The 13,922-nt window shown below is 39.8% G+C and overlaps 1 protein-coding gene across 3 annotated transcripts in view; it reads left to right on the top strand.

Annotated features, from left to right (window-relative positions):
* Brwd1 (bromodomain and WD repeat domain containing 1) overlaps positions 1–13,922 on the top strand; it is a 99,625-nt gene that overhangs the window by 33,127 nt on the left and 52,576 nt on the right. For all 3 annotated transcript variants that reach the window (XM_042687230.1, XM_042687231.1, XM_042687232.1), the window contains exons 17-20: positions 3,397–3,622; positions 7,121–7,306; positions 8,401–8,584; positions 9,698–9,791. In XM_042687230.1, the coding sequence (XP_042543164.1) occupies positions 3,397–3,622; positions 7,121–7,306; positions 8,401–8,584; positions 9,698–9,791 (690 nt within the window). The remainder of the gene's footprint in view (positions 1–3,396; positions 3,623–7,120; positions 7,307–8,400; positions 8,585–9,697; positions 9,792–13,922) is intronic.

The raw sequence follows: 13,922 nt of genomic DNA, 5'->3' as shown, positions 1-13,922 counted from the left end.
TCTGGGATGAAGCCTACTTGGTTGTAGTGTATGATTTTTTTTTTATGTGTTTCTGGATTCCGTTAGCTAGAATTTTGTTAAGAATCTTTGCATCTGTGTTCATCAAGGAGATTGGTCTGTAGTTTTTTTTTATTTGGGTCTTTGCCTTGTTTGGGGATGTGTGATATTGGCGTCGTAGAATGAGTTTGGGATAGCTCCCTCCTTTTCTATTTCTCTGAAGAGTTTGAGGAGTATGGGTATTAGTTCTTTAAAGGTCTTACAGAATTCCATTGTGAGTCCATCTGGTCCTGGGCTTTTCCTTGTTAGAAGACTTCTGATTGCTTCCTGTATCATCTTGTAAGATACTGGCTTATTTAATTGATTTATTTCTTCTTTTGCTCAGTTTGGGCAACTTATATTTCTCTAAAAATGCATCCATTTCTGCTAGGTTTTCTTTCTTTGGAGAGTATAGCGTTTGGAAATAGTTCTTTATAATTGTTTGGATGTCTTGGGTATTTGTTGTGATTTTTTCCTGTGGCATCCCTAATCCTGTTAATTTGGGTTTCCTCTCTTCATAATTAATCTTGCCAAAGGTTCATTTTTTAATTTGTTTTTAAAAAACCCAGCTTTTTGTTTTATTAATTTTATTTATAATTTTCCTCTTCTCTATCTCATTAATTTCAGCTCTTAATTTGGTTATCTGGCTCCGTCTAGTAACTTTAGGTTCCATTTTTTTCATGTTTTTCTAGTAGTTTTAATTGCAACGTGAGATTATTTACTTGGGCTGTCTCTAATTTTTTGATGTGGGCACTGAGGGTGATAAATTTGCCCCTTGATACTGCTTTTGCTGTGTCCCACAGGTTTCTTTGTGATGTATATTCATTTTCATTGAATTGTAGGAATTTTTAAATTTCTTCTGTTGCTCAGGTATTGCTAAGAAGTGTGCTGTTCAATTTCCATGTATTTGAATAATTTCTACGGCATGCTTTGTTGTTGAGAACTAGCTTGATTCCACTATGGCCAGCTGGGATACAGGGGATTATGTCAGTCCCCTTGTATTTGCTTAAGTTCCTGGTATGAACTATGATATGGTCTATATTGAAGAAAGTTTCATGAGCTGCTGAGAAGAACGTGTACTGTGTCGTTTTAGGGTGAAAAATTCGGTATATGTCAGATAATTCTTCTTGAAATATCTCACTTAATTTGGTAGCTTTTTTGTCATCCTCTGGTTGGTAGACCTGTCCTTTGGTCAGAGTGGGGTATTAAAGTCTCCTAGTATTATCATATTTGCATCTATCTTATTCTGTAAGTTTGAGAATATTTGCTTAACATATTTGGGTGTTCCAGTGTTTGGGGAGTATAAGTTGATAATGGTAATATCCTCCTCTTGGATTGTTCCCTGTATTAATATGTAATGTCCTTCCTTGTCTTTTTGTATTGATTTTAATGAAACGTTTATTTTGTCAGATATCAGGATAGCTACTCCTGCTTTCGTTTTTTTTTTTTTTTTTGCGTCCGGTCCTGGGGCCTGAACTCTGGGCCTGGGCGCTGTCCCCCAGCTCTTCAGCTCAAGGCTAGCACTCTTATCACTTGAGCCACAGCGCCACTTCCAGCCTTTTTTCTTTTTTTGCTTATGTGGTGCTGAGGAATCGAACCCAGGGTCTCATGCATGCAAGGCAAGCACTCTACCACTGAGCCACCTTCCCAGCCCCCTACTCCTGCTTTCTTATTGGGGCCATTTGCTTGGTAGATCTTTCTCTCACCCTTTACCCTTGAGTTTGTTTGTATGTTTGGCTGGGAGGTGGGTCTCCTGAAGGCAACAGATGGATGGGTCTTGTTTTCTGATCCAATCTGCAGTTCTTTTTCTTTTGATTGATGAGTTGAATCCATTAATATTTATGGTTATTATATAGAGATGCATTGTGTTTCCTGTTAATTCCCTATTTTCCTAAGTTTTTCTTCTTTCCTTTCCTCCTGTGCTTACTAAGTTGGACTTCTAATAATACCTGTCTGATAAAATTCCCTGTTCTTGGTTGCTTTCTTCGTTTGTGTTCCCCCTCTTAGTAGTCTTTGTAATGCTGGCTTATTGTTCATCAATTCATTTAGTTTTTCTTTACTATAAAAAATTTTAGTTTCTCCATCAAATATGAATGCTAGCTTTGCTGGGTATATCAGTCTGGGCTGGCAGTTATTGGTTCTCAGGGCTCGGGTTATACTTTCCCAAGCCTTTCTTTCATTCAGTGTCTATGTGGAAAGATCTGCAGTGATTCTGATTTTTTTCCCATTGTAGTATAGCTCCTTTGTTTTTGCTGCATGCAAGATTGTTTCTGTATTGTTCAGACCTGTCATTTTTACTATAATGTGTCTAGAAGTGTTTCTCCTGGGATCCTGCTTGTTAGGTGTTCTGTATGCTTCTGTTATGTAGGTCAGATGTTCTCTTTTAAGATGGGGAAATTTTCATTGATAATCTTGTTGAATAGGTGTTGCATTCCCTTGCTTTGATATTCCTCACCTTTGTCCACTCCAATTATAGGAAGGTTAAATTTCTTGGCACTGTCTGCTTATTTTTGGATTTCCCTTTGGCATAATTTAAGTGGTTTTTCCATATCTGTGACTTCTTTTTTCCAGTTGCTGCATTTTGTCTTCTATAACGAAATTCCATTTCATTCACTCTGTTAACTGTGGCTTCCATTGTGGTTTGCATGGATTCTTTGTTGGTTCTCAGTAATAATCTCACCTCTTAGTCAGGTGTGTACTGCATTTATTTTTGCATATATCTCCTGTTTGAAATCCTGCATCTCTTTTGATATTTCTGTGTTCTTTACATTTCTGATCTATTTCTCCCTTTAATTCTTTTTTTGTTAGTCATGGGCTTTGAACTCTGGGCTTGGGCGCTATCCCTGCACTCTGCAGCTCAAGGCAAGTGCTCTACTGCTTGAGCCACAGCACCACTTCCAGTTTTCTAGTGGTTAATTGGATATAAGAGTCTCACAGACTTTTCTGCCTGGGCTGGCTTTGAACCATAATCCTCAGATCTCAGCCTCCCGAGTATCTAGGATTACAAGTGTGAGCCACTGGCTCCTGGCTCCCTTTAATTCTTGTGTTATTGTCTCCAGCATCTCTTAGATGTAGCATTTTTCTTCCATTCCTGCTTTTCTTCCACTGTGGCTGTTTCCTGAGTGGCTGCTGGCTTTTGGAGGTAGCTTGCTATCCTGGGTGCTGATAAACCTTGTAATTTGTCTTTGTGATTGAAAAGGTCATTTTTAATATTTTCTTGTACCATATAAAACAAATATGAGAGATGATTTGGAAAAAAGTTCACATCATACTTTCAGTTTGAATTACCTGTTTTATGATTTGCTTTCTTTCACAAGTAAACCTCACAGTGTCATTTTTTGAACTTTTTTTTTTTTTTAGATTCCAGATCAGATGTTCTTCCATACTGACTACCGACCACTGATTAGAGATTCTAATAATTATGTCTTGGATGAGCAAACTCAGCAGGCTCCTCACCTTATGCCTCCACCATTCTTGGTAGATGTAGATGGAAATCCTCATCCAACTAAGTATCAAAGATTAGTACCAGGTCGAGAAAATTCTGCAGATGAACATTTGGTTCCACAGCTAGGATACGTAGCCACAAGTAAGTTCAGAGTTGTGATCTTTTCCCACATAAAATTTATCAAAAACTCCGATATGAAAGTTCAGCAGTCATTAACAATTTTTGATACTTTTTTACTTCATCTTATAAGTACTATTTGAAAGAACTATTTGAAAATTAAGTTCTGACCGGGCACTGGTGGCCCACACCTGTAATCCTAGCTACTCAGGAGGCTGAGATCTGAGGATCATGGTTCAAAGTCAACCCCAGGCTGGAAAGTCCATGAGACTGTTTTTTTTTTTTTTTGGTTCTGGTCATGGGGCCTGAGCTCTGGGCCTGGGCTCTGACCCTCAACTCTTCAGCTCAAGGCTAGCGTTCTACCACTTGAGCCACAGAGTCACTTCTGGCTTTTTTCTTTTTGCTTACGTGGTGCTGAGGAATCAAACCCAGGGCCTCATGCATTCAAGGCAAGCACTCTTACCACTGAGCCACCTTCCCAGCCCTACTCCATGAGACTCTTATCTTCAGTTAACCACCAGAAAACCAGAAGTGACGCTGTGGCTCAACAGGTAGAGTGCTCGCCTTGAGCTGAAGAGTGCAGGGACAACGCCCAAGCTCAAGAGTTCAAACCCCACAACTCACCCAAAAAAAAAAAAAAAAAAAGAAAATTAAGGTCTGAATATCTCATGCCCATTTACACATAATTTATGTATTCTAAGAATGGTATTCGCTTACAGAAGCATTGATAATTAGCACAGTTGAGGTATTTAATACTCTGTTATTTTCTGATTTCATTGGCATGAAATCACATCTTATGGCTGTGCATTGATGTGCTTCCTTACCCTTGGGTGATGGGCTTTTGGGGTTAGCCAGTGGGGTTTCTGGGTGAAACCTTTTCAATCTGTTTTTTATTAGCTAACATAAACTGTATTGGGGTGGGAGATTTTATTGTTTGAGACCAACTTGGGAAGAAAAATTTCCAGACTCCTATCTCAAGCAATGAAAGTTGGCTGTGTGGTGGTACCCCTTTTTCATCCCAACTACGCAGAAAGTATAAGTAGGATTATGGATTATGTAGCCTGGCATAAATGCAAGACCCTACTTAAAAAAATGAGACCAGGCACTGGTGTTTCATGCCTGTAATTTTAACTACTCAGGAGGGTGAGATTTGAGGATAGGATGAAAGCCAGCCTGGGCAGGAAAATCTGTGAAACTCTTAACTAACCACCAGAAAACTGCAAGTGGTGCTATGGCTCAAAATGGTAGAGTGCTAGCCTTGAGCAAAAGAGGTCATAGACAGTAACTAGGTCCTGTGTTCAAGTCCTCCTACTGACTCCAAAAAACCACAAACCCCCCCAAAAGGGCTTTAGGCATGGTTTTTGTGGTAGAGTACCTGCTTAGCAACTCAGTGCCCTGAGTTTCAACTCTAGCAGTAAACAAAAAAACATGAATGGTGTTTTAGGATAGAATTTGTCAACAACATTTTGTGGTGTTTGCAGGGTCACAGTTATCTCCCCACCAGGACAGTACTGACGTATATTACTACAGTGTGGCATTTGTGCTGACTATGGAGAAGCACAGGTGGAGCCCAGGCAGCTTTTATTTTGTATTATATTTTATTGACTTTCCCTTGAGTCTCTTGTATTCATATGTTAAATTGTGAAGTATACATAAAGCAGTTGTGCTTTGTAATGTGGAGTCTCTATTCTACTAGGTAGAGATCTGAACTGTTCCAGCTCTGAGAGCCATGGGAGTTTGGGAGCACACTACTTTTTCATTCCTAGTTTAGTAGAATCTATTCAACCGAAGACTGCAGTGAGTTCCACTGTAGATCTCTCGAACTTTCTGGGGAAGGCTGTTCACTCCTTTTATCATTTCCTATCTTCTCTTACCATCTGACCTCTGTCTTTACTAATGAGAAAAGAGTCTGGGGGCGCTGGGAATGTGGCTTAGCAGTAGAGTGCTCACCTAGCATGCTTGAAGCCCTGGGTTCGATTCTTCAGTACCACATACATAGAAAAAGCCAGAAGTGGTGCTATGGCTCAAGTGGTACAGTGCTAGCCTTGACTAAAAGCAGCTCAGAGACAGCACCCAGGCCCTGAGTTCAAGCCCCAGGACTGGCAAAAAGAAAAAAAAAAAAAAAGAGTCTGAGTGCTGTGTGGATTTCTTCCTTTTTTTTTTTTTTTCCCCCATCAGCCTACAAGCCACTTCCAGACATTAACCAAGAGAAGTTAACGGGTTTGTCTACATTGTTTTCTTTTGGGCATTATAGTCTTGTCTTGCCTCTTGTCCAATGTTTGAAAGTCCTTGTTTTATAAAATTTTCCAGTGCTTTGTTTTTGGTGGTAGGGTACTTTCAGGAATACTTAAATCTTTATGAGTTGAACTGTGATTTAATATTTAATATTGATTAACTATACCAAATACTAACAATTTCTCTGATATTTGAGGAATTAACATCTAAAGTGCTGTGTGCTGTGATCAAAAAAGTGTTAGAGGTCTAAGGTTTTTTCTTTGGAGAGTTTGAAGACTAAGAAATCTTTTTCCTCTCTGGGAGAAGTGATTTTATTTTTTTCATAAAGAAGCACACTGTATTTTGATAACATCCATCATTGTCCTTCCCTCTGCTCCTTCATCCCTCTAAACAGTCTTATAATTTAGTCAAGTTATATGTGTCTATGTCTATATTTCTACACCAAAGAATCTTCACCTTCATCCAGTTGCATGGTTTCATTTTTCTTGATGGATGAGCAATATTCCTTGGCATATATGTACCAAATACGTATCAAGTCATCAGTTATTGGGCACCTTGGCACTCTTCTGTGTTACCAGCATCTTCTGGTTTGCTATCTTGCCCTACCTTTCTACATTTAAATACGTTTTTAAAAAAATTATTATAAAGGTGATGTATACAATTACATAGATCAGGTAAAGAGTGCATTTATTTTTGGACAGTGTCACCACTTCCCTGGGCTCTCCCAGTTTTTCCATCTTGAGCAAAACTGCTCAGGCTGAGGTCAAGCCCCAGGGAAAAACAAACATCAACCTTTTGGGCTTGGGCTGTTTTTGAACCTCTGCCCTTCAGGCCTCAGTCATCTGAGTAGCCACTGGTGCCTGGCTTCTAATAGATTACTTTTCTAACAAAACAAGAATTGTGACCATTGTTAGCTTTAGTTAGTTTTTGCTATATTGGGATTAGAACCCAGTGCTCATTCATGCTAGGCTAAAGTGCTTTACTGTTTGTTTGTTTGTTTTTGGCAGTCCTGGGACTTGAACTCAGGGTGTGAGCACTGTACTTGAGCTTTTTGCTCAAGGCTAGGCTAGCACTCTACCATTTGAGCCACAGCACCACTTTTGGCTTTTTCTGTTTATGTGATGGTGAGGAATTGAACTCAGGGCTTTGTGCACACTAGGTAAGCACTCTTCCGCTAAGCCACATTTCCATTCCCCACTGTTGTATTTTTAATCGTAGTCTGATGAGTTTTTTTAGTTTTTCTCTTGGTATATATTATGATTACCTAATTGTGTATTGAATTTCCAGGTGATGGAGAGGTAATTGAACAAATTATTAGCCTAGAAGCCCATGAGAATGGTGAAGGAAGCCCAGAGCCCAGCCTTCTTGATGGAGTGATACGGCAGTTGCAGCAGCAGCAAGATCAGAGGTTGGGAGTGGCTCAGGCTCCTGCTCCAAGTGGACTTCCCAATGGGGAAGGAACTCCTCGAAGAGGTAACACATGTGTGGGAAATAATTTATCTTAATATGACTATATTGACACTAAAGAGTAACTGAAACATTTCACTTGTGGAAAGGTATTAATACCCATTTTGTAGCTGCTTGGTTGGTGGCTCATAATGTCAAGGTGAATGTCATAAATCCACTTACATTTGAGAACTCTGTTTTTCTTCTTACTTTTTCTGGTCATGGAGCTTGAACTCTGGGCTTGGCCATTGTCCCTGAGCTCTTCAGCTCAAGGCGAACGCTCTACCACTTGAGCCGTAGCACCACTTCTGGTTTTCTAGTGGCTTATTGAAGATAAGTCTCAGGGACTTTCCTGCCCAAGCTGGCTTTGAACTGTGATCCTTAGATCTCAGCCTCCTGAGTAGTTAGGATGACAGGCGTAAGCCACTTGTGCCCGGCTTCCTTTTATTTTTTCTTTCTTTTTTTTTTTTTTTAATTTATTTTCTAATTTAATAGTCAAGGTGATGTACAGAAGGGGTACAGTCACATAAGTGAGGTAGTGAGTACATTTCTTGTTGAACTTGTTACCCCTCCCTCATTTAGGACTCTTGTTTTCAATGCAGATTTATTTAAAAGCCTTTGTTTTAATGTTCGTAAAGACAGAAAATATAATTTCATAATAAGCTGGACACAGTTGACTCACAGTGTTGAGATCTGAGGATCTTGGTTCAAAGCTAGCCTGGACAGACAAATCTGAGGGACTCTGATCTCCAATTAGCCAGCAAAATATCAGAAGTAGAGGTAGTGGTTTGGCTCAAATGGTAAAGCACCAGCCTTGTGTACTCAGGCCCTGAGTTCATGTCCTCCAACCCAGTGTACACACACACTCACACACAAAATGAAAAACATATATTTTACAATTTCAGGAAGTACAATAAAGTTGAAATTGAGCTTTAACACTTATTGATAGTATTTTACATTTTGATCTTTGTTACGCTTAGAGTTTTCTTAAAAAGTTTTGTCAGTAAGTAGTTTTATTTGCTTTTGGCAGATGATGTTGAACTAGGTAGAATATAGGGTACATGTTGAATGCATATTAATTTGAGTTAATTTGGACTCATTTTTTGGATAATTTTTCTTAGGATTTAGAAGACAAAGTTTAGAGATCCAGTCTCCTCCAAATATTGGTCTGCGTCGTAGTGGGCAAGTTGAAGGTGTTCGTCAAATGCATCAGAATGCTCCACGGAGTCAGATTGCTACAGAACGTGATCTCCAGGCTTGGAAACGTAGAGTGGTTGTGCCTGAGGTACCACTAGGCATATTTAGGTTTGTTTTAGGATATCTATTTACATTGCTTATATCTAGAATACAGTCTTGTGAATATTCTTTATTCCATTAGTTGTGTAAATAATCATGGAGATTTACTGAGTGGTAATATGCTTTAAAAAAATTTCATTGTTATTGTTAAAGTGGTATATATAGAGGGGTTACCATTTCATAAGACAGGTAACGAGCACATTTCTTTTTTTGGATAATGTCACCCCATCTTGTATGGTAATATGCTTTTTATTGTGGTAGAAAAATGTCAAAAATTATTAAGTTTTTTACTCTGGGAATTTTTTTCATTCTCAGTTTTGTTTCATCTGTAGACCTCCATTTTTTTCCTTTTATTATTATTACTACTATTTTTGTGCCTGTCTTGGGGCTTGAACTCAGGGGCCTAGTTGTGCCATTCCTGAGGTTTTTTAATTTTAATTTTTGCTGGTCCTGAGTCTTGAACTCTGGGCCTGGGCTCTGTGACTGAGCTTCTTTTGTTCAAGGCCAGCATTCTACCACTTGAGTCACAGCGCCACTTCTGGCTTTTTTTTTTTTTTTTAGAGTAACTTATTGGATATAAGAGTCTCATGGACTTTCCTCAATGGGCTAGCTTTGAGCCATGATCCTGTGATCTCAGCCTCTTGAGTAGCTAGGATTACAGGTGTGAGTCACCGGTGCTCAGCCTTAGTGTATGTATTATATGTATATCCTACCCAGCCCCACCCCACATTTCTAAGATTTAACATCCTGAGTAGCTAGGATTACATGTGTGAGCCACTGGCACCTGGCTTATGTGTTAATTTAAAAGTAGAGATTTCTGAGCATCAGTGGACAACTGTAGTCCTGTCGATTCAGCAAGCAGAGATCAAGATGTAAGGCCAGCCTGTGTAAACAAATATGAAAGGCTCAATATCCAGTTGTCTATCCAAAGGAGAAAACAATAGGCTGTAATATGACTCAATGGATAAGAGTGCCAGCAAGCAATCAAGCTGCAGGTCCCGAGTTCTAGCCAGACCAAAAAGAAAAAGAAAAAATTTACCCAGGAATGATAAGTTAATTAAGGGATTACTTTTTATTGTTGATAACAGTTGCATAACTGTTGTAACTGGTTAAATTTTTTAGGAAGTTGGAAGACTTTCGGATGGAGAAAGGTGAGGCAGAAAGAAATCTCTATATACAAGGAAGGAAAAGAAAGACTCTTCAGCTCTCACAAAAGGTAACAAATTTATTTGTTTTTTGGCCCATCGTGGGGCTTGATCTCAGGGCCCTGTCTCTGAGCTTTTTTGCTCAAAGCGAGTGCTCTATTACTTTAAGCCACAGCGCCACTTCCAAGTCTCATGGACTTTCCTGCCCAGGCTGGCTTTGCAGCACATTCCTCAGATCTCAGCCTCCTGAGTAGCTAGGATTACAGGTGTGAGCCAACAGAGCCTGGCTTAAAGTCTGTTTTCTTAGGGATAAGTGAATTTGAAATGAAATTTGGAATGTACCTTTTTATTTATCACATATTAGTAATTGTCTGATGATATACCGTGTTTCACTTCAGATTTTCTTTTCTTTCTTTCTTTTTTTTTGGTCGGTGATGGGACTTGAACTCTGGGCTTGGGTGCTATTCCTACGCTCTTCAGCTCAAGGCGAGTACTCTACTTGCTTGAGCCACAGTGCCGCTTCCAGTTTTCTAGTGGTTTATTGGAGATAAGAGTCTCAGGGACTTTCCTGCCTGGGCTGGCTTTGAAACATGATCCTCAGATCTCAGCCTCCTGAGTAGCTAGGATTATAGGCATGTGCCACTGGTGCCCAGCTTCACTTAAGATTTTCTTACTTGGATTATCAAATAATAGAGCTAAAATTTAGCAAAGTTGCCTAGTGCTTAACCGTGTTAAAAGAAATGATTGCAAGTGATTGTCTGATATCCTTATTATGAATTGGCATTTTTTTACCTTAATGCTCTTTTGTTAAGACTTTCTATTGTTAATTTGGCTGTATTAGTTTTCTTTGGTTAGTGTTTACTTGTATACTTCTTATTTTTTTTTTTTTTGGGGTCCGGTCGTGGGGCCTGAACTCTGGGCTTGGGCGCTGTCCCTCAGCTCTTCAGCTCAAGGCTAGCGCTCTACCACTTGAGCCATAGCGCCACTTCCGGCTTTTTTCTTTTTACTTATGTGGTGCTGAAGAATCGAACCCAGGGCCTCGAGCATGCAAGGCAAGCGCTCTACCACTGAGTCACCTTCCCAGCCCCTATACTTCTTATTTTTATCTTCTCTCTAGTTAAATATATACTAGATGTTTTCTGTTGCTTCTTTTTTGTTTCTTGAGCTTTTAATTTTTGGTTTTTCCAGGGTTTGTTTCCTTCATCCCTTTTTTCCTTCCTTCCTTCATTCCTTTCTTCCTTTCCTTCCTTCTCCTCTCACTTTTTTCCTTCTCCCTCCCCTTCTTTCTCTTCTTTCCCTTCTTCCTTCTCCTTCCCTCCATCCTTCCCTTCCCCTCTTTGCCCCCTCTCTCCCTCTTCCTCATCTCTCCTCCCCTTCTCTCCCTCCTTTTCCTATTTCTTTCCCTCCCTCGTTACTCCCTCCCTCCCTCCTTTTTTCTTTCTCTCCCCTCCCGCCCTCCCCTTTATTGTCCTTCTCCCCCTTCCTTTTTCTTCTGTCCCTTCTTGTTTCTTCTATTCCTTCTGTCCGTTGTGTGTATATGTTTGTGTGTGTGTTGTGTGTGTATGTTTTGAAAGGTAGGAAAAGATTTAATAATTATATGGCATCTGAGAGATGAAGTAAGTACTTCAGCAGATCTTTAGACATCTATGAATAAATACTTGAGCTTTAGGTTTACGTAGATAAAGTAGTCCAGCAGGAGGCATAAAGGTCTGCGTATAATGTCTGAGTAACAGGTATGGCTTGGTGGTTATCTCAGAAAGTTTCTGTAGCAGTTGTCATCAGGGTAAAGGAGTCATTGTTGTCTGGTGAATGGAGTGGTCTGTTCTGAGGAGCTCTGGCTGTTTCCTTTGAGTTCAGTTTTCCAGTCCTGTCTTGTGAATACTTACCATTTGTCTTTCTATATGTCGGTTCTAGATGAGTTCAAGATGACTAGCTCAGAGCACAGGACATAGATTTGAAGTAAGAGCTGTGATGCCATGCTTTTCTCTTGCTTTTAGATAACTCATAGGTCCAAGTAAGAGGTCAGTGCCTTTCAAAAAGACTCTTTAAGTCTGTGTTACAGTTTTCCCCATATATTTGAAAATTTCTCAGTCTTGAGGAAGTTAAAGTGTCATCTAGTCTTGCTTGTAAGTTTCTTGGCGTATATAATTTGGTATAAGAGAAGGAGACAAATTGTAATAGGTAGAGCATACCAGTTAAAAGAACCTGTTGTTCTTTATAAAGCAGAACACAAATGAGAGTAAAAGTCCAAAACAATTAAATAAATTGTACAGAATACACCATTTTTGAATTTGTTTTCAAGAGTTTGAATCTCTAAACATGTTAGAAGCTTGTAGAAGTAGTTACTTTTGTCTCTACTTAAATAGAATGCCTTTGCCAAAAATAAGAGTTTGCTTTCTATGAGCGGTTCCTGGAAAGGCTGGCTTTAGTATTCAGTGGTCGAGCTTAATGAAACCATGCTTCATAAAGACTGGAACCCAGCTCACGCCTGTAATCCTAGCAACTCAGGAGGCTGAGATCTGAGGATTGTGGTTCAAAGGCACCCCGGGCAAGAGAGACTGCGAGACTCCTATCTCCAATAAACCACCAGAAAACCGGAAGTGGCGCTGTAGCTCAAGTGGTAGAGTGCTCGCCTTGAGCTGAAGAGCTAAGGGACAGCGCCCAGGCCCAGAGTTCAAGCCCCACGACCGACCAAAAAACAAACAAACAAAGACTGGAACCTATTCTTCTAAGGATTGGGATGAGTCACTCCATTTGGATATGGAAGTTTTTCTTGTTGAAAATTTTCTCCCAAACTGTCATTTGAACGAATTGTCTTTCCTGGAGATGTGTTGAGTAATCCTCTGGTGGTATGGCTAGTGGCTTCTTGTCTCTAGGATGAACTTGTTCCCACATGGTCTGAGCCCAACCAGTTCAGATGAGAAGTAACAGATCAGGCAGATCAGTGCTAGTAAGACCCTTTTGGCCTAATTTAAGCGTGTAAAAGATTTTAAAGGTTCTTATACAGGCTCACTTGGTGTTCATTATTAATTCTGTCTTCCCTGTAAATGATGTCCTAGCCTCTCAAAAATGTTGCTCAGACTGTCAACAAAGAACAGTTAAAAAGTTTTACAAGGAAAATAATAAAACTAATAAAAGCAAGAATTTCAAAAGCAAACTTGGTTGACAGATAAAACTTACAGTCATTTTTCATGGCTCTCATTTCAAATACTTTATTTAGAAAAAAGGATCACAGACCGGGTGCTGGTGGCTCACGCCTCTAATCCTAGGTACTCAGGTGGCAGAGAACTGAGGATTCCTGAGGATCGTGGTTCAGAGCCAGCTCGGGTAGGAAAGTCCATGAGACTCTTATCTCCAATAGACCACTCAGAAACTGGATATGGCATTGTGGCTCTAGTGGTAGAGTGCTAGCCTTGAGCTGAAGAGCTGAGGGACAGCGTTCGGGCCCAGAGTTCAAGCCCCACGACTGACAAAAAAAAAAGAAAAATGTATTACAGAATGGATGGGGAAGGGGAAATGCTTTAAAGTAGTTATGGTTAAAATTGTGAAAAACAGGCTAGCAGTTGAGAGAATAGTATTTCTATTGTGTACAGCATTTTCAGAATAATAATGATGATTGACAGCATTATGCCAACACCATTAGCCTGTAAAAGGTTAGTGTCACCATCAGTTTCAGTTTAGTGGATGCCAGCCTAGCTGTTTGTTTGTTGTTGTTGTTTTTGCATTCTAGAAGGCTAATGTATTTGGGAAACAAATACATGTAACATACAAAGGAGTGGGCAACAGTCACAGCTACACAATTTATATAGGTTTTACCTTTGGTGTAAGATCTTGAAACTGGCAAGGTATGATAATAGTATACAGCACTGACAAAAATCAGAAGTTTAGATCTCTGGGAAGTGGCGCTGTAGCTCAAGTGGTAGAGCGCTGGCCTTGAGCTGAAGAGCTGAGGGACAGCGCCCAGGCCCAGAGTTCAAGCCCCACGACCGACAAAAAAAAAAAAAAAAAAGAAGTTTAGATCTCTGTTAAGTGAGGGGACAGTGCCAGTGACCACGAATTTTCTGATGGACAATCACAGTGATTTGGTTAGGAAAAATAAGTGATAGGCCATGTTTTAAGTAGCCCTGCAGAACAAATGGCAGAACATTTTTCATCTAAAAGGTACTAATTACAAACAATCCCTATCACACACCACCTCTTCT

The sequence above is a fragment of the Dipodomys spectabilis genome, unplaced genomic scaffold (assembly GCF_019054845.1).
Source record: "Dipodomys spectabilis isolate Male_0828 unplaced genomic scaffold, ASM1905484v1 ptg000107l, whole genome shotgun sequence".
In the NCBI taxonomy this organism is placed as follows: Eukaryota; Metazoa; Chordata; class Mammalia; order Rodentia; family Heteromyidae; genus Dipodomys; species Dipodomys spectabilis.
This window is presented reverse-complemented; position numbering and strand designations above follow the sequence as displayed.